We start from the raw sequence: 27060 nt of genomic DNA on the forward strand, positions 1-27060 counted from the left end.
ATATACAATTTGCTTCATTTTAAATGTGAAATCCTTGGTTTTCTAAGATTTAGAGAATACAGAGTCAGCACAATATTCCTTCACAGCTACAAAGCAAATCAAAAGTGCAATGAATGGCAGTTCTTCATTTTTAACTTTTAACTAGCAAGTCACTTGGACATATCATTTTTCATTGACAGACCTCTTCTAAAGCACAAAAAGCTAACTATGTCAAAACATGACACAGGCGAAGGAGCACCAAGTTTCCAAACAGTATGCAATTATTTTTTCCAGTAATTCTGTTTGTGGTCATTTCTGTTTCATTTTACATAAACATAATAACTCTGGTTAATTCTAAATAAGAAATGGGTAAAAATAGCCATGCACTTTTACCTATACTCCAAAAAATAAACCTGTTTATCTGTTAATGATTAAAATAATTTAAGAGGAATATGCCAATAAAATAATGATTTTTATAACTTGTAACTCAGAAAATAGTTTTGGCCTTTAATTTTCATTCAACCATCCTATTATCCAAAGCGGGTCCTCGTTTTTAATACCATTCTTTCATCTTTTAGGTACATTAGAGGCTGGTGACTACCTGCTTTCATAAACTGTCATTTCACCTCTGATCTCCAAATGTATTTTCAGGTCTATGTTGTTGAATCCACATCTTCCTATTCAATGCTCATTGTTGACACCTTTGAAAATCACTCATGTAGGGAAGTCACTGTTATGGAAAACAAAAAATTTGCAAGTACTATGGAGATCCAAATCGCATATCTAAATATGAAGATCTGTTACTAAAAAAAATTGAAACTAAGCGTACACATTTCTTTTAAAATTTACAGAAAACAGTGAAAGTCAGTGTTTAGAAAATCATTGTTTCTAACCCAAGGAAGGGTTCCTTACAGGAAATGACCCTTGATATATAATGTATATGTTTATATATTATATGTATAGATATATAGATGTAATAGAATGGATTTTAGGATGTATCTAAGACATCTAGGTTGGAAATTGAAGGAAAAATATATAATAGCTTTTAAAAAGCCAAGATGGAGGAACACGGGAAATACAAACGATCACTCCCTTAATACAATGATTACATCGTTGATAAAATTTCTACCATTTTAGTTATTTTTTATTATTTTCTAGAGTTATTGGCATACTATAAATAAAGACCTCACCCCTACTTGTTTCTTTGAGGAATAAGTGTTCCAAAGGGCTGTTTAGATAACCCTGTATACTACAAATTGCAATAATCAAATTTCAGAATTATGTAAATGACAAAAAAAATTGTTTCCACTTCTAAAAGAGATGCAGAGGAACAGACCTTGTAATCTTTTGCTAGCATAGTCAACATAAAATTATATAATATAAACATAAATATAACTTTTTGAATGGGAAAATTAAAAAAATAAAAAATTTTAAAAATAAAATTTAAAAAATGTTCATTCCCCACTGCTTCTTTAATATCACAGCAAGAAGAAAATCTCACAGCATCCAAAAATAAATGAAAGTAGAAATAAATTAATGAAGTAAACTATAATAAAAAATTATATAAGGAGTCTAAAACGCTTGAAGAATATGGGAGGAATATTCCAAAATCATAGTATCTTTTATCCAAATTTACTATCTAAAAATAAAAGACTTTTTTCTTTTAACTCTTGGTCACACTGAGTGAACAAAATTCTATGCAATTTCTGAAGTGGAAGAAAAAAATTATATCACACCTTAAGCTAACGTGGTATGTTTTGAACACATCATTTTAAAATGTTAGGTTCCTGCTGAGGTAGTTTTTGGCTCCTGAGTCTCTGGAAACTAGATCCTTAAGAAATTTTTTAAACTCAATAAAAGATAATGACACACTTAAGAAAACAGTGCCTGTGTTCTTTACTGGACTCATTTAACTAATCACTTATTCAAAATGCAATCGTAGAGTAGCACTATATTCAAGACACTATGTAATGTAAGATATAGAACAATCCTTTATATCAGAAAACTTCACCCTGAGAATATCACATTGGTATTAAAATAATAAAAAATAAATTATTATCTAAAGTACTTAGTTGTTAGATATCATGGAAAGACTTGCCATTGTTTTTAGTTTGAGATCACCACTGCAACACTCCAAATAGGAAATGATAAAAATATTAGTGTGCTGTACATCAAAGGTGTTCAATAAATCAATTTATTTTAAAAATTTCATTTAGAAATTTCTTGGAAATATTTTAAATATCAAAATATGACTTTCAATAAAAGATAAAATCTTGACTCTCAGAGAGATAAAGTAGATATATACTAAAGATTTTATTCTACTCATACAATGAGGGAACCAGGCAAATGTTATAACCACTTCAAAGGAAAAATCATTTAAAATAGGGCAAATTTATAGAGAGTGAACAAATGAAATAAATTGCAAATGGAGGTGCAACTGCTTTTTTCCAAAGGTGCAGAATCAATCAGAATTTCAAGTCAGTTCCTACAACACATGAAGAGCTGTAAATGTAAAATAACTCAAAGACAGTGAACAGGGCTAGAATCAGATAACCCTAAAACTTGTGCTGAATGTAGACAATGAATAGTTTTCATTTTAAAATATCTTTTTTTACATGACTCTATTAAGCCATTCTCACACTGCTATAAAGATACTACCTGAGACTGAGTGATGTATAAAGAAAGCAGGTTTACGTCAGGCATGGTAGCTCAAACCTGTAATCCCAGCACTTTGGGAGGCTGAAGCAGGTGGATCACCTGAGGTCAGGAGTTCCAAACCAGCCTGGCCAATATGGCTAAACCCCATCTCTACTAAAAATACAAAAATTAGCCAGGTATAGTGGCACATGCCTGTAATCCCAGCTACTGGGGAGGCTGAGGCAAGAGAATCGCATGAATCCAGGAGGCAGAGGTTACAGTAAGCCGAAATCGCGCCACTGCACTCCAGCCTGGGAAACAATAGCGAAACCCCGTCTCAAAAAAAAGAGAGAGAGAGAGAGAGAGAGAAAGCAGGTTTAACTGACTCACAGTTCCACATGGCTGGGGATGCCTCAGGAAGCTTACAATCACAGGAGAAGGCAAAGGGGAAGCAGGCACCTTTTTCACAAGACAGAAGGAGAAACAGAGACAGAGAAGGGGAAGAGCGATACTTTTAAACCAGAAGATCTTGTGAGAACTCATTACCACAAGAACAGCATGCGGGGGGAACCACCTCCATAATCCAATCACCTCCCACCAGGTCCCTCCGTTGACATGGGGGGATTACAATTCGAGATGAGATTTGGGTGGGGACACAGAGCCAAAGCATATCAATGACGAAAAAGAATAGCTCAAATTTCTCTTAAGTGAAATGAATAAAGGGGAGAGAACTGTCATTGACCTGGTACATACTATGGTCTAGGTGCTGTAAAATATATTTTTTGTGTGTCAACTTACTTTCATCCTCTCTATAACAACCATTTCATAAATGAAGAATCTAAGATTCTGAGTTTAATTGTAAAGTACAAGATTTTACAAACTAGAAGACTGTCAAGTCACGATCAGAATTCACGTCTGTTTGACTCTAAAGCTCAAGCTCATATTCTCCACTCCACAAGCACTAAAAATGCAAGTTAAAATCATGTTAAGATTTTGGGCATGTGTGTGTGTTATTTTTCTAGTAGGTAAACAAACAATGAAAAATACAGGCAAAGAGCCAGGTGCACTGCAGACAAGGAGGTGAGCACAGTGTCCCAGCTACTGGGAAGGCTGAGGTGGAAAGATGGTTTGAGCCCAGGAGTTCAAGGCTGCAGTGAACTATAATCACATCACTGTACTCCAGTCTGGGTGGCAGATCAAGGTCCCGTCTCTTGGAGAAAAAAAAAACATACAGACAAGGAAACAGAATACAGAGAACCAAATAGGAAAAGCATAAGTTAAAAGAGAGAGAAAGAGATGAAAACTTCAAAAAGAATTTTAAGAAACTAATGTTTTCAATAAAACATATATTTAAATTGATACCAACAACAGAAGTTACTGTTCTATCATTAAATGCCTAAAGAGAAAGCAAAACATGACTAGCTAGCATATATACAGTGACTTAACAATGCCAATTAAAAGAATAAAATAAAAGCAACAGTCCTGAAATAAGCTCTTAACCATACCCTACCGCCAGTAGAAAACAAAACTTAATGAAGTAAAACAAAACTACTTTAAAGTCCCCTTCTACTCATCCAGTTAATTATAATGGGAAATCTAGTTACAGTATGTGAATATTAGCAAAATGAAACACAACTATTTGTTCTTTCTTCTCTTTCTTTGAACCTTCAATATAAAGCTTGCCACAATTTGCATTCATTTAAGTTACGAGCATTATTTTCGGTTCTCTTACTTCTATGTGTGCTAGTTTTTCTTCAGTTGCAGATTTTACGCCTTATTCTCTGAATGGGCTTCTTCTGTTCTTACTATTTTGTATCTATATGCCCAAGACACTCTTGCTGTTAATCTTTTTATAATGTATATTCATAATCTTTGACTTAATCACTATGTATTTTGAAATTAAAATCTTCTTTCTTTTCTTTGCCTGTTATTTAAATCATAAAATAGAAACATCTACAAAAAAGCCTTTTAGCACCTTATTGACAGGTATCAGTAGATTACAAATATATAATTTGCCAGAAGCTGACTCAGCATCCTAAAATGAAATAAACAGCCCCATAATAATTTCCAGAGTACACACAAAATAAGTATCATTGTATATAAACAGAATTATTCACTTTAGAGGTTTGAAGGGTACTTTGCCCAAGTTTACATCTACAATTTGAGAAGCATTAAGTACTATCCAAATAGAGTACTCTATTTAAGTATTAACAAAGGCAATGTACATCTACCTGACCATTTATATACGACACTCTTGTGACTTTTATAAATTTGATACTCATAATAGTTTCAACAGCAGAAGACCAGCCTATTTCATATTAATATGGTGAAAATACTATTTATTTTTAAAAATCTAGTCATCACACCAACATATACTTAGAGACAGATACCTAAACACGTGTGCCATCAACCAAAAACAGGGACTCAAAAGCAAAATTTGAACCTACTAAAGACTATAACTCTCATCAATGTTAGGTGTCATTATCTCCTCTTTTCAAGCAGGTTAAAAGAAATAACAGCTATTAGACACCTAAACTCTTAAATGACCTCCAAGAAATTTTATATGCCCAAATTTACAAGAAATATATAGTTTAAATAAAGTTCTATTGTTATTATATCCATTAAAGTTAATCAGCCATAAAGGTGAAATATATTGAAAATGGTAGATTTTCATTTGTATTAGGTTGCTGCAAAAGTAACTGCGGTTTTTGCATTCTTGGAATTCGCTGTTTGATGTTAGAACACATTCTTAAATTAATGTGGTTATGTCATACATCATTTAAATGGGCATTTATCACTTTATGTTCTTTTGCTGATGACATATTACTTGCTGTTTATTTTATGTTTATTTTAGACCACAGAAATGATGTTAGACAAAAAGAAAATATGAGCAATTTTCTTATTTTAGTTCAAAATGGGTCGTAAAGCAACAGAGACAACTCGCAACATCAACAACGCATTTGGCCCAAGAACTGCTAATAAACGTACAATGCATTGGTGGTTCAAGAAGTTTTGCAAAGGAGATAAGAGCCTTGAAGATGAAGATCACAGTGGCTGGCCACTGGAAGTTGACAACAACCAACTGAGAGCAATCATCAAAGCGCATCCTCTTACAACTACACAAGAGGTTGCCAAAGAACTCAACATTGACCATTCTCAGTCATTTAGCATTTGAAGCAAAGTGGAAAGGTGAAAAAGCTCAATAAGTGTGTGCTTCATGAGCTGAGCGAAAACCAAAAAAACCATCATTTGATGTGTTGTCTTCTCTTATTCTATGCAACAACAATCATTTCTCAATCAGATTGTGACATGCAACAAAAAGTGGATATTATGACAACTGGCAATTACCAGCTCAGTAGGTGGACTGAAAAGAAGCTCCAAAGTACTTCCCAAAGCCAAACTTGCACCAAAAAAAGGTCATGGTCACTGGTTGGTGGTCTGCTGCTGGTATGATCCACAACAGCCTTCTGAATTCCAGTAAAACCATTACATCTGAGAAGTAAGCTTGGCAAATCGATGAGATGCACTGAAAATACAATGCCTGCAGCCAGCATTGGTCAACAGAAAGGGCCCAATTCTTGTCCATGACAATGCCTGACCACATGTTGCACAACCAATGCTTCAAAAATTGAACGAATTGAGCCATGAAGTTTTGTCTCATCTGCCATATTGACCTGATCTCTCACCAATCAACTACAACTTTTTCAAGCACCTCAACAACTTTTTCAGGGAAAACATTTCTACAACCAGCAGGGTGCAGAAAATGCTTTCCAAGAGGTTACTGAATGCTGAAGCATGGATTTTTATACTACAGGAATAAACAACCTTGTTTCTTGTTGGTAAAAATGTGTTGATTGTAATGGTTCCTAATTTGCTTAATAAAGATGTGTTCAAGCCTAGTTATAATGATTTAAAATTCATGGTCCAAAACAGAAATTACTTTTGCATCAACCTAACATTTTTTCAAAGTAAGAAAAATAGGGATAGAGTGGTGAGGAAATGCCTTCACATAAAGAATGTATTGCCACAAGAGTACAGTAAAATACCAAAGTTATACCTCTTGATAAACATAAAAAACTAAAATATATAAAAACTAAATATTTTAACAAGAAATACCAACGCTAAAATACAGTATACTTTTAAAAAATATATGAGTTGGGTATGAAGCCTCACAAACTAATCTTTAAGGTTAATATCAATCAGAAATTTAGAATACTTAACATTTAACTCCTTAAAAAGTGATAATTTAACTGTAATATGATCCCACATCTACAATGAACAAAATATAAAAAACAATTGGCTCCTATTGCATTAATGAAAGCTTTATTTGGACTAGCCACTACAAAAACACACTTAAGTACACAGACCAGTGACACTATTATAAGGCAACTACACAAACAAGTCTGCATAATGACCAGCTAACATCATGATGACAGAATCAAATCCACACATTTCAATACTAAGCTTGAATGTAAGTGGACTAAATGCCTTAATTAAAAGGCACAGAGTGGTAAGTTGGATAAAGAACAAAGACCTAATGGTATGTTGCCTTCAAGAGCCCCATCTCACATGCAATGACACCTACAGGCTCAAAATAAAGGGATGGAGAAAACTCTAACAAGCACAAGGAAATCAGAAAAAAAGCAGGGATTACAGTCCTTATTTCAGAAAAAAACAGACTTCAAACCAACACAGATCCAAAAAGACAAGTAACAGCACTACATAATGGCAAAGGGCTCAATTCAATAAGATCTATCCTAAACATATATGCAACCAACACAGGAGCACCCAGATTCATAAAGCAAGGTCATGGAGACCTTCAAAGAGTCTTAGACTCCCACACAGTAATGGTGGGAGACTTCAAAACCCCACTGACAGAAATAGAGCATCAAAGCAAAAAAAATAATTAAGATAAAATAATTAAGATATTCAGGACCTAAACTCAGCACTGGATCAAATGGACCTGATAAGACAACTACAGAACTCTCCACCCAAAAACAGCAGAATACACATTCTTCTCATTGCTACAAGGCATGTATTCTAAAATTGACCACACAATCAAACATAGGACGCTCCTCAACAAATGCAAAAGAACTGAAATCATAACAAACATTCTCTCAGATGAGAGTGCAATAAAAATAGAATTCAAAACTAAGAAAATAGCTCAAAACCATTCAATTACATGAAAATTGAATAATCTGCTCCTGAATAACTTTGGGTAAATAATGAAGATAAGGCAGAAATTAAGAAGTTCTTTGAAACGAATGAGAACAAAGATACAACATACCAGAATCCCTGGGACACAGCTAAGACAGTGTTAAAAGGGAAATTTATAGCACTAAATGTCCACACAAAGAAGTTAAAAAGATCTCAATTTAACAACGTAACATCACAATTAAGAGAACTAGAAAACCAAGAGCAAACCCACCCCCAAGCTAGCAGAAGACAAGAAATAACCAAAATTAGAGCCGAACTCAAGGAGACTGGGACAAAATAAATTCATTCATTCATTCATTCATTCATTCAAAAGATCAATGAATCCAGCAGTTGGCTTTTTGAAAAAAATTCGTAAAATAGACCACTAGCTAGACAAATAAATAAGAAAAAAGTAATGATCCAAGTAAACACAATTAGAAACAATAAAGGGGATATTATCACTGACCACACAGAAATACAAAGAACCATCAGGGAATATTATGAACACCTCCATGCATGCAAACTAGAAAATCTACAAGAAATGGATAAATTCCTGGACATATACACCCTCCCATGTCTGAACCAGCAAGAAATTAAATTCCTGAACAGATCAATAACAAGCTCCCAAACAGAATCAATAATAAGTAGCCTACCAACTAATAAAAGCCCAGGACTAGACATATCCACATCTGAACTCTACCAGATACACAAAGAACAACTGGTACCATTCCTACTGAAACTATTCCAAAAAACGGAGAAAGAGGTACTCTGCCCTAAGTCATTCTATGAGGTCAACATCACCCTGATACTAAAACATCACCCTGGTAGACACACAACAAGAAATAATTATTTCATGCCAATATCCTTGATGAACATCAATGCAAAAACACCTCTGGCAAACCAAATCTAGCAGCACATCAAAAACCTTATCCACTACAATCAAGGAGGCTTTATTCCAACGATGCAAGGTTGGTTCAACATTCCCAATTAATAAATACGATTCATCACCTATACAGGACTAAAGACAAAAAACACATGATTATCTCAATAGATGCAAAAAAGGCTTTTGATAAAATTCAACATTCCTTCGTGTTAAAAACTCTCAATAAACTAGGTATCGAAAGAACATGCCTCAAAATAATGAGATACGTGACAAACGCAAAGCCAACATCATATTGAATGGACAAAAGCTGAAAGCATTTCCCTTGAAAATCAGAAAAAAACAAGGATGCCCTTTCTCACCCCTCCTATTCAACACGCTATTGGAAGTCCTGGACAGATCAATCAGGAAAGAGAAAGAAATAAAGTACATCCAAATAAAAAGAAAGGAAGTCAAACTATCCCTGCTTGCAGACAACATGATTCTATGTCTAGAACACCCCATTGTGTCCACCGAAAAGCTGCTTAAGCTGATAACTTCAATGAAGTCTTGGGATACAAAATATCAATATACAAAAATCACTAGCATTCCTATTACACCAACAACAGTCAAGCTGAGAGCAAAATTAGGAACATAATCCCATTCACAATTGCCACAAAAAGAATCAAATAACTAGGAACACAGCTAACCAAGGTGGTGAAAGACCTCTACAATGACAACTACAAAACACTGCTCGAAGAAATCAGAGATAACACAAATACATGGAAAAGCATTCCACACTCATGGATAGAAAGAATCAATATCATTAAAATGGCCATATTGCCCAGAGTAATTCATACATTCAATGCTATTGCTATTCAACTACCAATGACATTCTTCACAGAACTAGAAAAAACTATTTGAAAATTCATATGGAACCAAAAAATAGCCAAAGCAATCCTATGCAAAGAAAACAAAACTGGAGGCATTATGCTACTGACTTCAAATTATACTACAGGACTACAGTAACCAAAACAGCATGTTATTGGTACAAAAACAGATCCATAAACCGATGGAATAGGAGAGAGACCCCAGAACTAAGGCCTCACACCTACAACCATCAAATTTTTTACAAAGCTGAAAGAAGCAAGCAATGGGGAAAGGACTCCCTATTCAATAAATAGTGCTGGGATAACTAGTGAGCCACATGCAGAAGACTGAAACTGGACCCCTTCCTTACACTATTTTCAAAAATTAACATAAGAATGGATTAAAGACTTAAATGCAAAACTCAAAACTATAAAATCTCTGGAAGACAACCTAGGCAATACCATTCTGGACAAAGGAACAGGCAAAGTGTTCATGACAAACATGCCAAAAGCTATTACTGCAACAAAAGCAAAAACTGACAAATGGGATCTAAATAAACTAAAGGGCTTCTGCACAGCAAAAGAAAGTATTTATACAGTATACAGACAATCTACAGAATGGGAGAAAGTATTTGCAAACTAGGCATCTGACAAAGATCTGATATCCAACATCTATAAGGAACTTATACAAATTTACAAGAGAAAAACAGCCCCATTAAAAAATGAGCAAAGGACATGAATAGACACTTTTTAAAAGAAGATATACATGCATTCAACAAGCATATGAAAAAAGGATGAACATCACTGATCACTAGAGAAATGCAAATCAAAACCAGAATAAGATACTATTTCACACCAGTCATAATGGCTATTATTAAAAAGTCAAAAAAATAGATGCTGTCTAGGTTGCAGAGAAACAGAAACACTTACACTGTTGGTGGTAGTATAAATTAGTTCAACCACTGTGGAAAGGCAGTGTGGCAATTCCTTAAAGAGCTAAAAACAGAACTACTATATGACCCAGCAGTCCCCCCATTACTGGGGATATAAATTGCTATATCATAAAGACACATGCAAGTGTATGTTCACTGCAGCATTTCACGGTAGCAAAGACATGGGATCAACCTAAATGGCCATCAATGGATGGACTGGATTTTAAAAATGTGTTACATGTACACCATGGAGTACTATGTAGTCATAAAACGGAATGAGATCATTTCCTTTGCAGGAACATGGATGGAGCTGAGGACCATTATTACCCTTAGCAAACTAATGCTGAAACAGAAAGCCAAAAACTCTATGTTCTCACTTATAAGTGGGAGCTAAATGATGAGAACACATGGAGAGAAACAACAGACACTGGGGCCTACCAGAAGGTGGAAGATGGGAGGAGGGAGAAGATGAGGAAAAATAACTAATGGGCACTAGGGTGACAAAATAATTTGTACCACAAACCCCCATGGCACAGGTTTACTTATATAACTAACGTTCACATGTACCCTTGAACTTAAAATAAAAGTTTTTTAAAAAGAAGCTTTATTTTAATGTCTATGAAGGTACAATTTAGATAAGAAAAAAAGAAAAAACTTCTATATTGGAAGTTTCAAATACCTTAAATACATATTTAGCTCTTTTGGTTGCCTTTAAGAGAACTCAAGCCACTTCTAAATATAAAGCAAACTGTAGAAAAAGAACTTGGATTTGAGAACTAGATTCACATCCCAGTTCTACATGAGAGCTCAGCACTCCAGGGTAGACACTGAGCCTTAGGTTCCCCATTTAGAAAATGAGCAAAACAACATTATTTTTCTTTTAAAAGTTTTATGATAAATAATTATAATGATTGGGGAATTGTTTTATGAAGTAAAATTATCAGAATAATCATCAAATAGGTGATCAAAACATAGACATGCAAAGTCTCCCAAATAAAGGAGAGCTAGCTATTCCCAAGTCAGAAAGACTAAAATATAAAATATTAATATATCCAGTTAATATATTTAGATAAATAATAAGATCAATCAGAAAGATTGGTAAATCAGCCATAGAAACTTAAATAAAGGAAATTTAAATACGGAAACACAGGTAAACACTGGCAGGATTCATCTAAGTATTATCCAGAGAAAAGGGCACTTAAGCCAACATTTTAAATTTTACCAGTCCTATTGGCAAATTGCTGCAATATCATTAAACTCGATTTTATTTCATTCTCTTTACTCCAATTCCACACTCGTTACATACCTTTTAATCATAATATGACTTAACATTTGTTCTGCATGCAGCGAGAGAATGGACCTTGAGGATTCCAGTCTCTGGTACAGAAATTTCTCCTTGTAAATCAACTTAACATTCAGGCTTCATATTTAAGTTTCATAAGCTTAGTTTGTCTCTGAGAGATGGATTTACTCTCAATATAGTGATAAAATGAGATTAGTGAGTCTGCAAGGTTCTGTTTCCAATCTCAAACAAGAGCAAATTTAACAAGAAAATAACTGTTCATCTCTAAAGCCCCTTCAGAGAAACTCTGAAAAACTTCTCACTTGGTTATGACATCCCAGTGTCTAGAAACGAGATAGCATACAGAAGAAACCTTAGATAACCAGTTCAATCCTCTCCATTTTCACATTTTACAATTAATGAGTTCTAAAAAAAATCAAATATTGCCTAAATTACCCTGTCAAGCATTAACATATTAAGACTACAATGGACATTTTCTGATTCCGATTCCTAATGGCAGTGCTCTTTCCACCAACCCTCCATACTAGAATTCCATTTGGAGAACATTCCTCAAAAAACGTTGAGTTCATACAAAGAGAGTTATGTTTTACATAGTAAAAACCTTACTTCATTAGAATATATTTATAGGAGGAGACAGTTAATATACGCTATTTCAGAGGTGGTAGTCCAACAACTAGGCAAAAAAAGAAAGAATATATCTCAGAGTAAATAGCCCATCTTAATTTAAGAAGCACTGTTGACCATGAATACAATCATGCTACTTTCATTCCAACATATGCAATTCATTAAACCTAAGCAATATCTGGGCATATTCAAGGAGATGGAGAAGGACTAGCCAACAATCACTATTTCTTTTTTTTTTTGAGACCTAGTTTCGCTCTTGTTGCCCAGGCTGGAGTACAGTGGGCGATCTTGGCTCACCGCAATTTCCGCCTCCCGGATTTAAGCGATTCTCCTGCCTCAGTCTTCCTGAGTACCTGGGAGTACAGGCATGCGCCATCACACCCGGCTAATTTTGTATTTTTAGTAGAGACGGTGTTTCCCCATGTTGGTCAGGCTAGTCTCGAACTCCTGACCTCAGATGATCCACCCGCCTCGGCCTCCCAAAGTGCTGGGATTATAGGCATGAGCCACCACACCCGACCAACAATCACTATTTCTATAGATATGCATTAAATAAAAAAAAAGTATAATCACAAAGGGTAAAAGCAAAGGGTGCTAGACAGTCCAGAAAGCCTAATTTGCATTAGATTTCTTCAAAAGCTACCTGTGTGCACTAAAATTTTAGCAAGAAAACAAAGTTTACCAGTATTCCATATGACAACAAGTACATGCCTAGAAAACTCCTTTTTCCCAATAGTCCAATGGAAATAAACCCACTCAATTAAAAAAAAAAAAAAAAAAAAAAAAAAAAAAAAAAAAAAAAAAAGCTGTATCATGAATGTTTACAATTAGAAAAAGTGCTATTCTTACATAAGAAAACACTTTACAAATTCCTGTTAAATATGCTACAAGAGAAATCTGATTTCAGAAGAACCAGACCATGTCAAACACACTCACTGCTGAAAAAGAATAGCATGCCTGGCAGAGACAGACTAACATACCCCCCACTAAATTCATTACTAACACAGACTGTGCATCCCTAATCCAAAACCCTGAAATCTAAAATAATCCAAAATCTGAAACTTTTTGAGCATCCACACGATACCATAAATGGAAAATTCTGCACTTAACTCCATGTGACAGGCTGCAGTCAAAATTTCATTTCATATTTTAAAAATCTTTAAAATATTGTATAAAATTACATTCAGGCTATATGTATAAGCTATATATAAAACACAAATTTCATGTTTACACTTGGGTCTCATCCCCAACAAATATTATATAAATGCAAATATTCCAAAATCCAAAAAACTCTATCATCCGCAATACTTCCAGTCTCAAACATTTTGGATAAGGGATACTCAACCTTTAAACAACCATTAACTTCCATGAAAGAAAAAAATGTTCCACTGCTATACACCAATAATGACCCTGCTAGGAATCAAATCAAGCAAGAACTCAATCCCATTTACAATAGATACAAAAAAAATAAAATACCTAAGAATATACTTAACCAAGGAAATGAAAGATCTATACAGGAACAACAAAAGACTGATGAAAGAAATCACAGATGATACAAACAAATGGAAAAACATACCATGTTCACGGATAGGAAGAATCAATATTATGAAAATGACCATGCTCCCCAAAGCAATCTACAGATATAATGCAATTCCTATCAAAATACCAACATCATCTTTCACAGAACTAAAAAAAAATCCTAAAATTCATATGGAACCAAAAAAAAAAAAAAAAAGCTCAAAGAAACAAAGCAATCCTAAGCAAAAGGAAAAAATCTGAAGGTATCACATTACCTGACTTCAAATTATACTACAAGACTATAGTAACCAAAACAGCATAGAACTGTTATAAAAGTAGACACATAGGCCACAATAGAACAGAATGGAGAACCTAGAAATACAGCCAAATAACTACAACCAACTGATCTTTAACAAAGCAGACAAAAATATAAATTAGGGAAAGGACACCCTACTATTAAATAAATAGTACTGGGAAAATTGGATAACCACATGTAGAAGAATAAAACTGGATCGCTATCTCTCACCACATGTAAGAACTAAACCGAGATGGATTAAAGACTTAAATCTAAGACCTGAAACCATAAAACTTCTAGGAGAAAACCTAAGAAAAATGTTTCTGGACATTGGCCTAGACAGAGAATTTATGACTAAGACCCCAAATGCAAATGCAATAAAAACAAAAATAAATTGAACCTAATTAAACTACCTTTATGAAAATAGTATGAAGCTTTCTCAAGGAACTAAAAGTAGATCTACCATTTAATCCAGCAATCACACTAGAAGATATCTACCCAAATGAAAAGGAATCATTATATCAAAAAGACATCTGCAGGTGTATGTTTATTACAGCACAATTCACAAATGCAAAGATAAAGAATCAATCTAAGTGCCTATCAACCAACAAGTGCATAAAGAAAATGTGGTATATATACACCACGAAATACCACTCAGCCATATAAAAGAATGAAATACTGTCTTTTGCAACAACTTGGATGGAACTGGAGGCCATTATCTAAGTGAAGTAACTCAGGAACAAAAGAACAAATACCACACGTTCTACTTGTAAGTGGTAGCTAAGCGATGGGTACGCAAAAGCACACAGAATGGTCAGCCTCTACAACAAATAGCATCATTATCCCCCAATGCTCCTTAAATCATCTTAATTAGATTTAACTTGGAGTAAAAAAAAAATTTTTGTATTGGTAGGGTGGTGGAAATTATCAAAGGTAAGAAAAATAAAATGCATTACCAACTTAATGGTAGTACGTGAGGCTCTATTTTATTCATTGTAAATATTCTGAGTAAAGTTCATTTTCATTATTTTAGTTATCCTTTTTGTCTTTTACCTGTGATATATGTACATTTCTACCTTTAAGTTATGATATTCAGAAGGCTCCTTTATCTTTTAAAATATCTTTTCAATCAATATTTCAATTCAACAGTTTACAAGTCTTTTCTATACATGCACAGATAAGAGAAATGGGAATATTCTAACAGATTATCCAACTGTTAACATTAAATCCAGGGTACTATGGGATAAATCAAACCAAAAAAAGTACGTCCTTTCAACAACATTGGTCAGCAAGTTTCTCAAAACTTACAAAACTGCAAAAACAGAAACAAGATCAAAAGACTGGGTTAAAATCACTTCCTTTTAATTATGTCAACTACTTTCTATACACTACTCTAACAACACTGTTGCTAATGGCAGACTAAGGAAAAATAATAATTATTATAGCAAAATCTATACTTAAATAGATTCAGAGACACATACATACACACAAAAGAAAATAAGAATACTGTGATAGCCTTTTGAAATGTCAACCTGGATAAGCTAATAACGAAACACTAACCTAGATGTTGCTGTGAAGGTATTTTGTATGTGATTAAAGTCCATAATAAGTTTACTTTAAGTAAGAGATTACCCTAGATAATTATGGACCTGATTCAATCTTTTGAAGGGTCTTCAAAGCAGAGTTGAGAGTTCCCTAGTAAAAGAGAAATTTTGTGTGTGGACTACAGTTTCAACCTGTGCCTATGGGTTCTAACCTGCCCCTCCTGATGGACCGTCCTATGAATTTCAGGCTTGTCTAGTCAGCTCCACACTCATGTAAGCTAACTATTTATTAAAACAAAAAAAAAATCTTAATATATACATCTCCTACTGGGTCTGCTTCTCTGGTTGAACCATGACTGATACAAATACCATGTCCATACAACAAATGATACTCAAATCTTTCCCAAAATTGCTTAATGAATAAAAACTTCCCAATTTATTAAGACCAAATAGCATTAAGACCAAATAGATTACTGCCAAAAAACATAGCAATGCTTCAAACCCTTTCTAGAAAAATTAAGTGATAAATGAAGACATGCAGAGATGGAAAAAAAATGGACAGTGTAAGTCTCAAACAGAAAGCCATATTGCATAGGAGAGCTTTTTTTTTTTTTTTTGGAGAAAGACTCTCACTGTCACTAAAGACAGAATACAGTGGTACAATCATAGCTGACTGCAGTCTCCAACTCCTGAGCTCAACTGATCATCTCACCTCAGTCTTAAAAGTAGCTGGGACTACAGGTAAGTAGCTGGGACTATACATGCATGCCACCATGCCTGGCTTTTTTTTTTTTTTTTTTTTTTAAAGAAACACAGTCTCACTATATTGCACCGGCTGGTCTTGAGCTCCTGGCCCCAAGGGATCTTCCTGCCTCAGCCTCCTAAAGTGCTGAGATTACAAGTATGAGCCACTGCACAAGGCTGCACAGTATATCTTAATAAAAGGTTTAGTAATTCACTAATCGTTAATTAGCAATTCTCTTTAATACAAGGGTATTTACAAAGGTGTGGAAATCATTTACCTATATGTTCTTCTAATCCAAGATCTAACACATCACCATTATAGACATATAGATTATAAAAAGAATTCTGTATTACATATTACTCATTCAACAGAAATGACAACTACAGTAAGATCAGTAATTACCTCACAGACAGAATGATTTTACAGCTAATGTCATGTTGTAAATACAGTATTTCAGACTGAATTAAACCATAAAACACATACTCAGATGGTAAATCCAAACATCAGAGATGTATACAGGGAAAAAAAAGTTAAAGACCTATGAGAAACAGTTACAGAAGGAGAAGAATGGGAAGGTAATGTACAAAACTAACTTAATTTTTTTCTCTTCACAATAAAACATAAAAGATTTATTCAACTGCATAAGATTATTAAAAAGGTCTACTAAAATCTTCCAGTATTATCAAAATACAAGCATGACTGCTAGTTTAAATAGATGAAATATCAGAGAAAAGAACTGTGTACTTTCTGTTCTAGTCTGTTCACTGACTTTTATTTTATTATTATACTTTACATTCTAGGGTACATGTGCACAACATGCAGGTTTGTTACATATGTATACATGTGCCATGTTGGTGTGCTGCACCCATTAACTCGTCATTTACATTAGGTATATCTCCTAACGCTAACCCTCCCCACTCCCCACACCCCACGACAGGCCCCGGTGTGTGAAGTTCCAAAAGGTGACACCCTGCTCATATCAGAGTGCCTTTGAGACAAATTTTTTAAAAGAATCAAATATGTTTGGAGATATAATTCCATTTCCTCTGTTTATATTCTCAACTACTCAAATGAATGAGGTAGATAAATATAAGCTATATCTAAAACAGTAGATATGTTATCATATTTTAGACCACACCTGACTACATAAACAAAAGTATATGACTGAACACTTCATCGTATATATGCACAAAGAGATATTGCAAAGAAAATATATTCTTTTTTAATCTGTCCAGCACCATGCTTTACAGAAAGAAAAACAAAGTTTCTAGCATTTTTTCACATAATATTCTATTAATTCAACCAAAACTTATAATGTGCTAGTACAAAAAAAGGGTTTAGTGGAATAGACAAACTACTCTAGAAATTTCAAGTGGAAAGCTTTAAGATAGGGAAATTCCTGATTACAAAATCATAATTAAAAGTGCTGGAGGACCAAAAGTTGAGTCAGGAGAGTGAGGCGCGGGATCAGCAGCTCTCCATTTACTCTCCCACCGAAGTGATCCAGAACCAGAAAGGAGCTGGTGTCTCCCTTCCCAGGGTCAGGAAATGCATGGTTTAATTCAGTGGAATATCTGTTTCATGCATCGAAATCTAGACCAATGAGTCTTCACCTTAAGAATAGATTACTCTGAGAGTCTAAAAGAAGTTATGAACTTCTCTCCTAGGTAAGTCTATATACTTATACGTGCATGACTTCTGTACTTAACTTGAGGGATCTCATAAGATGCTATTTCAAAGTTTTATTCAAGAGGATACAAATATAAACAAGACAGTTTCCCAATCCTAAAGCTCACATTCTAGAAAAGATACATAGACAAACTTTTATATCACATAAAAGATTTGGAATATTAAAATAAAAGTACAGTGAAGAAAAGGATTACATCATATTTAAAAAAAAAAAAAAAAGACTTCACAAAACTAATGATCCTAAGGTAAGCTTAATATATGACACAGAACTTGCAAGAGAGGGGAAAGGTAAGAAAAAGAGGAAAATGAGTATTTAAACAGCACCATATCAGGCATACATACACATTTAATCTTTAATAGTATATATTATCATTTTAATCATATATATACATAATTGTATATATATCTGTATATAGGTTATATAATATGTATGCATGTATATGTGCATATTCACACTTGATTTTCACAATACTTTTTTTAAGTAGATATTATTACCATTTTACAAATAAGGAAACAGGTACTTGAAAGGCTTACTAAGTTGACCAAGGTTACAGAGCTGTTAATGATGAAGCCAGGATTCATATCCAAGTCTGTATAATTCTTACTAGGACTTTCCAGGCAAAGAGAACAACATATTAAAAGCTACAGAGTCATGAAACCACAGGATGTGTTTAGGGAACAGCAAGTACTTCAATATAATTGAAAAGTAAAGAGCTCAAAAGGAACATGATGATTACAGACACTCCAGTCCTAACTATACTGAATAAACAAAAAGACTTGAGAAAGACTTATACAGGTAGTTATCTGGCTTATGCTCCTAGATGAACAGTTACTTTTATTAAGTGAGAAAAGAAATAACAGTTCAAGTGTGAAACAGTAAATGGTGAGATATGTTTTAGTGATGCTGACTTTAAGTTACATATCAAGGCAGGAAGGCTCCAAAGAAGGGTCAAGAATGATGGCAGAAATTTGGGTATCTTCAATTAAAAGATTTCATCAAAGAGAAAATACAAAAGGGTCAAGGACAAAACCCTAAAAACAATTGTTAAAAGGAAGGGAGAGAGAAGATAAGTAAAGAAGTCAAAAGGGAAGATCATAGTAGTAGGAAAGAACCAGGGGTATAAAGTGTCATGACTGACAACAGAAAAGAGACTAGCTAACAGCATAAAATGCCACAGATGAAACTAAACAGTAATTAATGAAAAAGAAAGGTCACTTCAACATTTGGGATTAGGCAGGCTAGAGGACTGACAGAAAAGCTCAGCAGAGAAAGAGACTTTTCAACTGGGCTATGAAGGAAGAGTGTGATCTGAACACGCAGAGATGGAGAAAATGTTTTAGCTGAATAGCACAACTAGAAAAAAGAACCAGAGGTAGGAATAAATTGCAAATATGTGCCGGGAAGTACAAGTAATTTTCAGTTTTACTGTGCCACTAGTATGACAAGGGTAACAGTGAATGAAAGTCTACAGAGTCTGGCTACTACCAGATCATAATGGCCCTTGAAAGAGAGACAAAAGAACTTAGGGTGGTTCTAAACTAACTACTATGTAAAGATGACTATATAAAAATTATTTTGGAAACCATGTATAGAATGAATTACAAGGCAAAGAAACCAGTTAAATTAGTGTTATAACAGTCCAGATGAGATGTTAAATCTGACCTACTTGATCAAAGTGAAAAAAAGGAGGAAGGTTGATGCAAGAAATAGAAAAAAATTGACTACAGGTTGAGTACTCCTTACTCAAAATGCTTGAGACCAGAGATACTCAGATTTCAGAATATTTACCATCCCAAATTTGACAATCCCAAATCCAAAATTCTCTAATAAGCATTTCTTTCAGCATCATGTAAGTTTTGGATTTTGGAGCATTTCACAGTTTGGATTTTTGGATTTGGGATGTTCAACCTATAATAGTACTTAACAAATGCAATTCTATTCAGTTTTTGCTAAAAGTTAAATAACTGAATTAGCTAAAAGGCAATATAAGTTTAAAATAAAGAGCATCTGATATACCAAAATGTTATTATCCTCATTAAAGAAAAAACCCAAACTGAAATTTAATTGAGGTAGTATCTATAGAACTCATGATGAGTATGAGAAATTCCCTTTGTGACAGTGTCATTTATAAATCTCTAAAATGTTCAATACTATGAAGAAGGTCAGTTTTAGGTGTATTCTTATAAAAAGATATTTGAACACAGGCTTTTCAGTTCTAAGATATTTGTTAATTTTAATATCTACTCTACATGATCTTACAGGGAAATATTTAACATTACTTACCAAACTTGTAAATATATCACTGTAAGTTATAAGCTTATGAAATATGGCTTTAATCAGCTTTTAGGAAAACTGATAGCATATCTCTGAAATTTCACTTCCCGTAAGTCTTAGCGGGTAAGTAAAGCATAATTAAAAATTTAAAATCTAATACAAAAAGCTGAAATTTATCTAAATTACACATATAACTGTATATAAACCCTTAAAAATATACATATAATTTTCAACAGATGAACACAGGGTTTATAGCATGGATCCTGTTACATTAGATTTTTTTGTGAGCCCACAAAAAATCTTAACTAATATTTACAATGGGAAAAACAATAAACAATTTTTCTAAAGTAAATGACCAGTTAAATTTCTATACTCTCAAACATAAAAAAATCACTGTCCTGTTATGAAAATGAAAAATCATTTGCTCCAAGATGTTGAAAGGCTGATTCAGACTCAAGAACCTAACAGTACTCGGCAATCTGAGTAAGGCATAAATTACAATCTACCCCTCAGCCAAGATCTTTATCAATTTATAAGTTACACAGGGAACTGCACACTGTATATGATAGAAATAGGAAAATGTGAAACATTTTCCACCATTCATATAATTTATATCCTTCCCATTAAGAGAAATAAAATGGTTATTTTCATCATGCACTTGTGAAGTATGATTGCCTATTTATTTCACTTTACTATAAGAGATTCCAGAAAACAAATATTTCTCTTTGGTTTACACCCAGTGAATCCAAAATGACATCAGGTTTAAGTTATAAACAGTATTATCATGACCAATAATAATTCCCTTTCTTTCTAAAGAAACATCACTCAAAAATTCTGAGAATCATATATATTACATGATTATATATACACAAACATACATACATACAATATTCAATTACATAAAGATGCCAAATGTCTTTAAAAATAATCAAGGAATATAAATTCACAAATTATTTACATAGGTCATGGATCTAAGAAAAAAGAATTTTTATACAAGCACAACTGACATCATTTCTAAGTAGGCCATAAGCATAAATTACAATAATGATACAATACTCTGAAGTGCATTAAAGGCACAAATGTCTTAGCAGTAGAAACACACTAATATCAGATTCTAGTACATAAGATCCCCATATGCTTCCTTTTTCACATGAATAGTTTTTCACTTTTGAGAACATTACGGCATCAAATGGCAGAATATATTAATAAAGAGAGAAGCAGGAAGGAAAGAAAGAAAAAAAAAAAAAGCTACTTAACTAACTAGAGTTCCAGAAGGAGAAAGAGAATGGAGCAACAACAACATTGGTAAAAACAATGGCCAAGAATTTTCAGAAGTAATAAAACTTCCCATAATTAATTTGTTGAGCTTTTTGGGCTTATTAAATCTAAAGATTTAATCCATACATGCAAAAGCCCAATAAATTCTAATCAAAGAAAATAAGGTATCCTTACTTAGTACATCACAGTAAAACTATAGAACACCAATTACATAGCATTAAGTCATAAAGTGATTCAGAAAGAAAAGAGCAATTATCTTCAATGGAACAACAACTAATGGAATCAACTAACTTCCCAAAAACAACTATGGAAATCAGAAGATGGTGGAGTAATATCTATATTGTGCAGAGCAAATAAATAAATGTCAATATAGAAACTAGAGGAATCTATCTAACAGGAATAAGCATTTTCAAACAAGCATAATACTGCTGATAATAATGTCTTGTGGTGTTATATATATAATATATATCTATACTTATATGTAATATATAGCTTATATTATGTATTAAGTATTTCATATGCATATACAATATTTATATATATACACATTTAAAATGCTGCATCATAGCATAATAACAAAAGAGTAAATTAATACATTTCAAATGTTCCACATTCTTTGTATTTTTCAAGAGAAGGCTAAAGATACTAATTAGTTTCAGGTTTTAGTGAGTTAAGAATGCTTGTGAAAATTTCCAAGGATACCACCGAAAGAAAAGAAGCAGAGTACATAACTTCCAAACTAATAACTTTCTCTGGCCAAAAACCAATCAAATTAGAAAACAATCACAATAAAAAGCAACCAAATTAGAAAACAATAACAATAAAAACAACTGGGAAAGCCCCATACTTGGAAATTAGCAAATACTTTTAAAAATAACTCAAGTATCACTTCATCTGAAAATTGTAATTTAAAAATAAAATTGACAAGATACAGTTAAAGCAGTAATCAGAGGGAAAATTATAGCCTGGAATACTTCTGTCTGAAAAGAAAGGTTAAAAGTAATAAGATAAGCATAAAAATTTTTTTAAAATTAGGAAAAATATAATAAACATAATAAAATAGACAATAGAAAATAATGATCATAAAAGAGAAATTAATCAGAAAACAAATATAAAATTGAGAATGTAGCTACACTGCCAAAAGTTAACACTTGAAAACATGCTGTTTCCCTCTGTCTCTGCTGTAATGCTTTGGGTAAGCCCTGCCTCCCTTACCATCATAGGCATTTGCCTTGCTAATCCTGATCTGGACTCAAACACTTCTGTGTCTGATATTCTTCCTAGCTATAATGCAGTACCTACCTCACTCTCTCTATCCCTTTATTATACGCTATTCTGGCACTCCATACCTCCCCTTAAAAGTGTATCCTAGTCATAATTAAACATCTGGACAATTATTTAATTTCTGTGTACCTTACTAGTTTGCAAGAGCCATGAAGGCAAACATCTTGTCTGTCTTGTTTGTTCCCGATTGTCTCCCCTGTGCTTGATATACAATAATTTGTTGAATGGGGGAGAAATCAAACAATAGAAGGTTGAAAGCAAACAGTATTACCTCCTAATGTCAAGCAGGATCATAACCAATGAGAATCTAGTTTTTCTTTTAAAAAATTAGAAGTAAATTTCACAAATTTAATCAAACATATTCCACTGAAGCAAAATACTTGTGTTTAGATTAATAAGACCAAGAGTTGAAATTGCTTTAAGGTTGCTCCTTTAGGAACCTAATGGATTGATGAGTAAATGTTTATTCGCATGTTTAATGAACAATTCTATCAGCAAATGTTTCCTTGAAATAAAAAAAATTAACACTGTGAACCTTTTAAGGGATGGAGGAAGAAAAGTAACAGTTGATCTACATAACTAAAGCATTTCTTAATAACCAAATTGTAATATTTGATTACAGTATTCTATCAACTCTGTACTGTCAGCCACACTGAATTAAAATTTCCTACAAACCAGCTAAATCACCTTTTATCCACTTTTCTATAACCTCAGACTTGACAGATACAAAATGATCAAACTCTTCATATCTTTAGCAAACTTTCTATAGGATTAAGTTTAAGTAATAACTTCCCTATTGATTCACAGTTCTAAAGTATATCTATAAACATCTTTGTGTTCTAAGTACTTCAGAGGCAGTCTCTGTGATTTATTCTAAAATTACTTGGGAAGGTCCATTAACTAAAACAATCTATCTGAGGAGGTCCACAATAAAACTAGTCTTTAACACATTCACTCCAAAATAACAAATCTAGAAGATTTTCCATTTCAATTTAAATGAAGGAAATTTTCATTAATGAATTATTATTATAAATTTAAAATTATTAAATTATTAAATCATTATTAAAATGATTATCACCTCAGCAATGCTTTAATAAGAAAAAAATTAATGCATACTAGCTGCAAGCCAATATAACCATTTTGATACAAAAACCAGAATTGGGACTAAAAAAAACAGTGATTAGGCACAATAGCAATACCCAAATCATGGAGGATTTTGTAACTGCAATTAGTTTGTAAAATTTATTCAGGCAATTCCTAATAACAGGTATAAATCTTTAGTACCCAATACAGAATTACAACGAAATATTCAGAGGAATATCATAAGTCAAAATTACAACCTACAAAATTATAATCAAATCATGTTTTACTGATATTCAGGAATCCACAACAAATGAAAAAATAAATCCTAAGCATTTCTACAGTTTAAAATCAAATGTCATAAACAGGCAACATCTACTGATCATTCACTGTGTCCCAGCCCTCTCTGGTGCCACTTAAAATAATGGAGTCATGGGTGGCAGGGCAGGTGGAGGGGAGCAGACAGTGCAGGAAAAGTGGATGCAGGAAAAAAGAGCTGCTCAAGTCATCTAGGAAAGACATGATGGTGGCTTTGACTGAGATAGTGACCAGGGAAGTGGAGAGAACTGAAAAGATCCCCACTTGGAATGAACTCAGAAACTACAGAAATTGCTGATGGGGTGGGCTATGGAAGAGATAATCACAAGGAGAGAATGGGCACAAAAAGGTGTTGGAAGATTCCAGAATCTCAAGAAATCATGGTACCCTCCCACTCCCCCACACCCCCTGCCACAAAGAGGAAGTACCACAAATACAGAAGAGAATACCACCAAGAATTAGAGACATCGTTTAAGAAGTTCAAATGCCCAACCTTTACAAAGAGGAAGGAAGTACATGAAAACTCAACCCGAGTAAGTACAAAGTATAAGTTCATTTAAAATACACATTAGCAACAACAGTATTCATTAGGGGCATCAGTACAGAGACATCAAGCCAAGTGTGCATAGGGCAAATCTGTCAGAACCTCTGGTTATACTGGCTTTGTAAGTCTCATGTTCCTGTGAGTCTCTCAACCCTGCCTGGCCACTTGAAAATTCATAAAGCAGAAGCATTTACTGTTTCCAGCTACAGCTAGGCCCAAGAGTCCAATACAAGAATCTCAGGGGTAGAGGGAGGGAGCAAGTGAGTGATGGAGGTTATTCTGTTTGATTCAGGTCCAGTCTTAGTCTGTGACCTCCATATCAGACACCTGAGGTCAGATTCAAAAATTTTTCTTAGTCTCATAATGTACTATTCATCCACAGCAGATTTTAGATGAAATCTACTCTCTCCTCCCTTCCCCATGCCATCCCTACTGAGTAAACAGGATGACGATTTCTACCCTTTGAAGATTCAGACATGGGGCTTGCTCTGAAGCAGTCCTGGGTATAGCTCTGTGGCCAAAATAATGGAGTCCTCATTCTAATGAACAAGAGGAATTCCAGAACCCAAGGGGAGACTGATATTCTAGACTTCACAGATTCTATGAAAATGTGGTATTATAGAATCTAACATTATAGAACAGTCTGTCAGTTTAAGGCTTCCTACTGATCTCTTAAAGGTACTCTGAGGACAGTATAGATGATCATGAGATTCTTCCATGTTGTCATATGTAGCTATAGTTTGTTAATTTTCCAAGTGTATGGTGTTCTATTATATAAATATAATCCAGCCGGGCAGGGTGACTCACACCTGTAATCCTAGCACTTTGGGAGGCCGAGGTGGGCAGATCATGAGGTCAGGAGATGGAGACCATCCTGGTTGACACAGTGAAACCCTGTCTCTACTAAAACTACAAAACATTAGCCAGGCATGGTGGCACACACCTGTAGTCCCAGCTACTCAGGAGGCTGAGGCAGGAAAATCTCTTGAACCTGGGAGGTAGAGGTGCAGTGAGCCAAGATTGTGCCAGTGCACTGCAGCCTGGGCAACAGAGTGAGACTCTGTCTCAAAAAATAATAATTATTATCTTTATATAAGAATAAATTATATATTATATATAAATATATAATATAGTATAAATATATTATTATTATATATAACCCAAAATATTAAACTTTCTACTTTTGACGAATATTTGAGTTGTTTCTAGTTTGAGGCTATTATAAACAATGTTGCAATAAACGTTATTTTACACATTTAAAAAACACAACCATTTCAACAATCATGCTACTGTGAATTTGCCCATGGTTAGCTAAAGAAGACTTTCTTTTTCAATGTACTCATAAAATTATCACCTTCAACGTGGCCAACATTTTCTTATGTATGACCTTAGGTATATATGACCTCAAATATAAAATCTGACACTGTTCAGAGTTAAACAGCACGTTTTGTTCTATGTTTATATTAGTAAAATTAGTAAGTAAACTATTAATTTTAAATAATCTTTCAAGTCACAGAACCAATATACATTATCATGCTAATTAAAATAGTTTTGCTGAAAATACAAGAATATTCACTACAGGTCTGTTTGTAAAAGCAAGAATTAAAGTAAAAATAGCTAGTTACATTAGTAACAGTAATCCATGAAAAAGAGTACTATGCAACCACTAAAATGAATTTGGAAAATCTATAAGTACTTCTACAGAAAGTTCTCCAAATTATTGTGGGAAAAAAAGCAGGGAGTATTACTATGTATATATAATACACTGTCATCTCTATTAAAAAAAAATAGACACCACACAATTGTACATGCCTAGAAGATATTCGGATGGTTAAAAAAGAATTTATAAAACTAGTTGCATCAGAAGTGAGACTAGAGAACTAAGATAAAAGAAAAATTTTCACTGTATATCTTTTGCATTATTTCCCTTTTCTTTCATACCCTTATACTATATATATGTATGTATGTGTCTGTCTCTCAAAAACAATAAAAAGTATCTTTTCTGAGGCCAAAAAATATAATTCAAGATGGACGGCTGATTAGAATTGTATACATTAGTGTAAGAATGGTAGGCAATGATTCCTACTGTTA

The 27060-nt window shown here is 33.6% G+C and overlaps 1 protein-coding gene across 19 annotated transcripts in view; it reads right to left on the reverse strand.

Moving 5' to 3' along the window:
• Positions 1-27060, reverse strand: part of LOC105492180 (coiled-coil domain containing 91) — a 372391-nt gene that overhangs the window by 266309 nt on the left and 79022 nt on the right. For 4 of the 19 annotated variants that reach the window (XR_011609272.1, XM_071071974.1, XM_071071968.1 and 1 more), the window contains one exon: positions 581-709. The exons of 14 other annotated variants lie outside the window; for them this stretch is intronic. Coding sequence is in view for 3 of the 5 variants with exons in the window: in XM_071071974.1 (XP_070928075.1) it covers positions 581-600 (20 nt within the window). In the remaining 2 variants the exon portion in view is untranslated. Of the gene's footprint in view, positions 1-580; positions 710-25428; positions 25496-27060 lie in introns of those variants that run through there. One more of the 19 variants, XM_011759202.3, reaches the window with a different exon arrangement.

Source organism: Macaca nemestrina, chromosome 10, assembly GCF_043159975.1.
Source record: "Macaca nemestrina isolate mMacNem1 chromosome 10, mMacNem.hap1, whole genome shotgun sequence".
Taxonomy (NCBI): domain Eukaryota; kingdom Metazoa; phylum Chordata; class Mammalia; order Primates; family Cercopithecidae; genus Macaca; species Macaca nemestrina.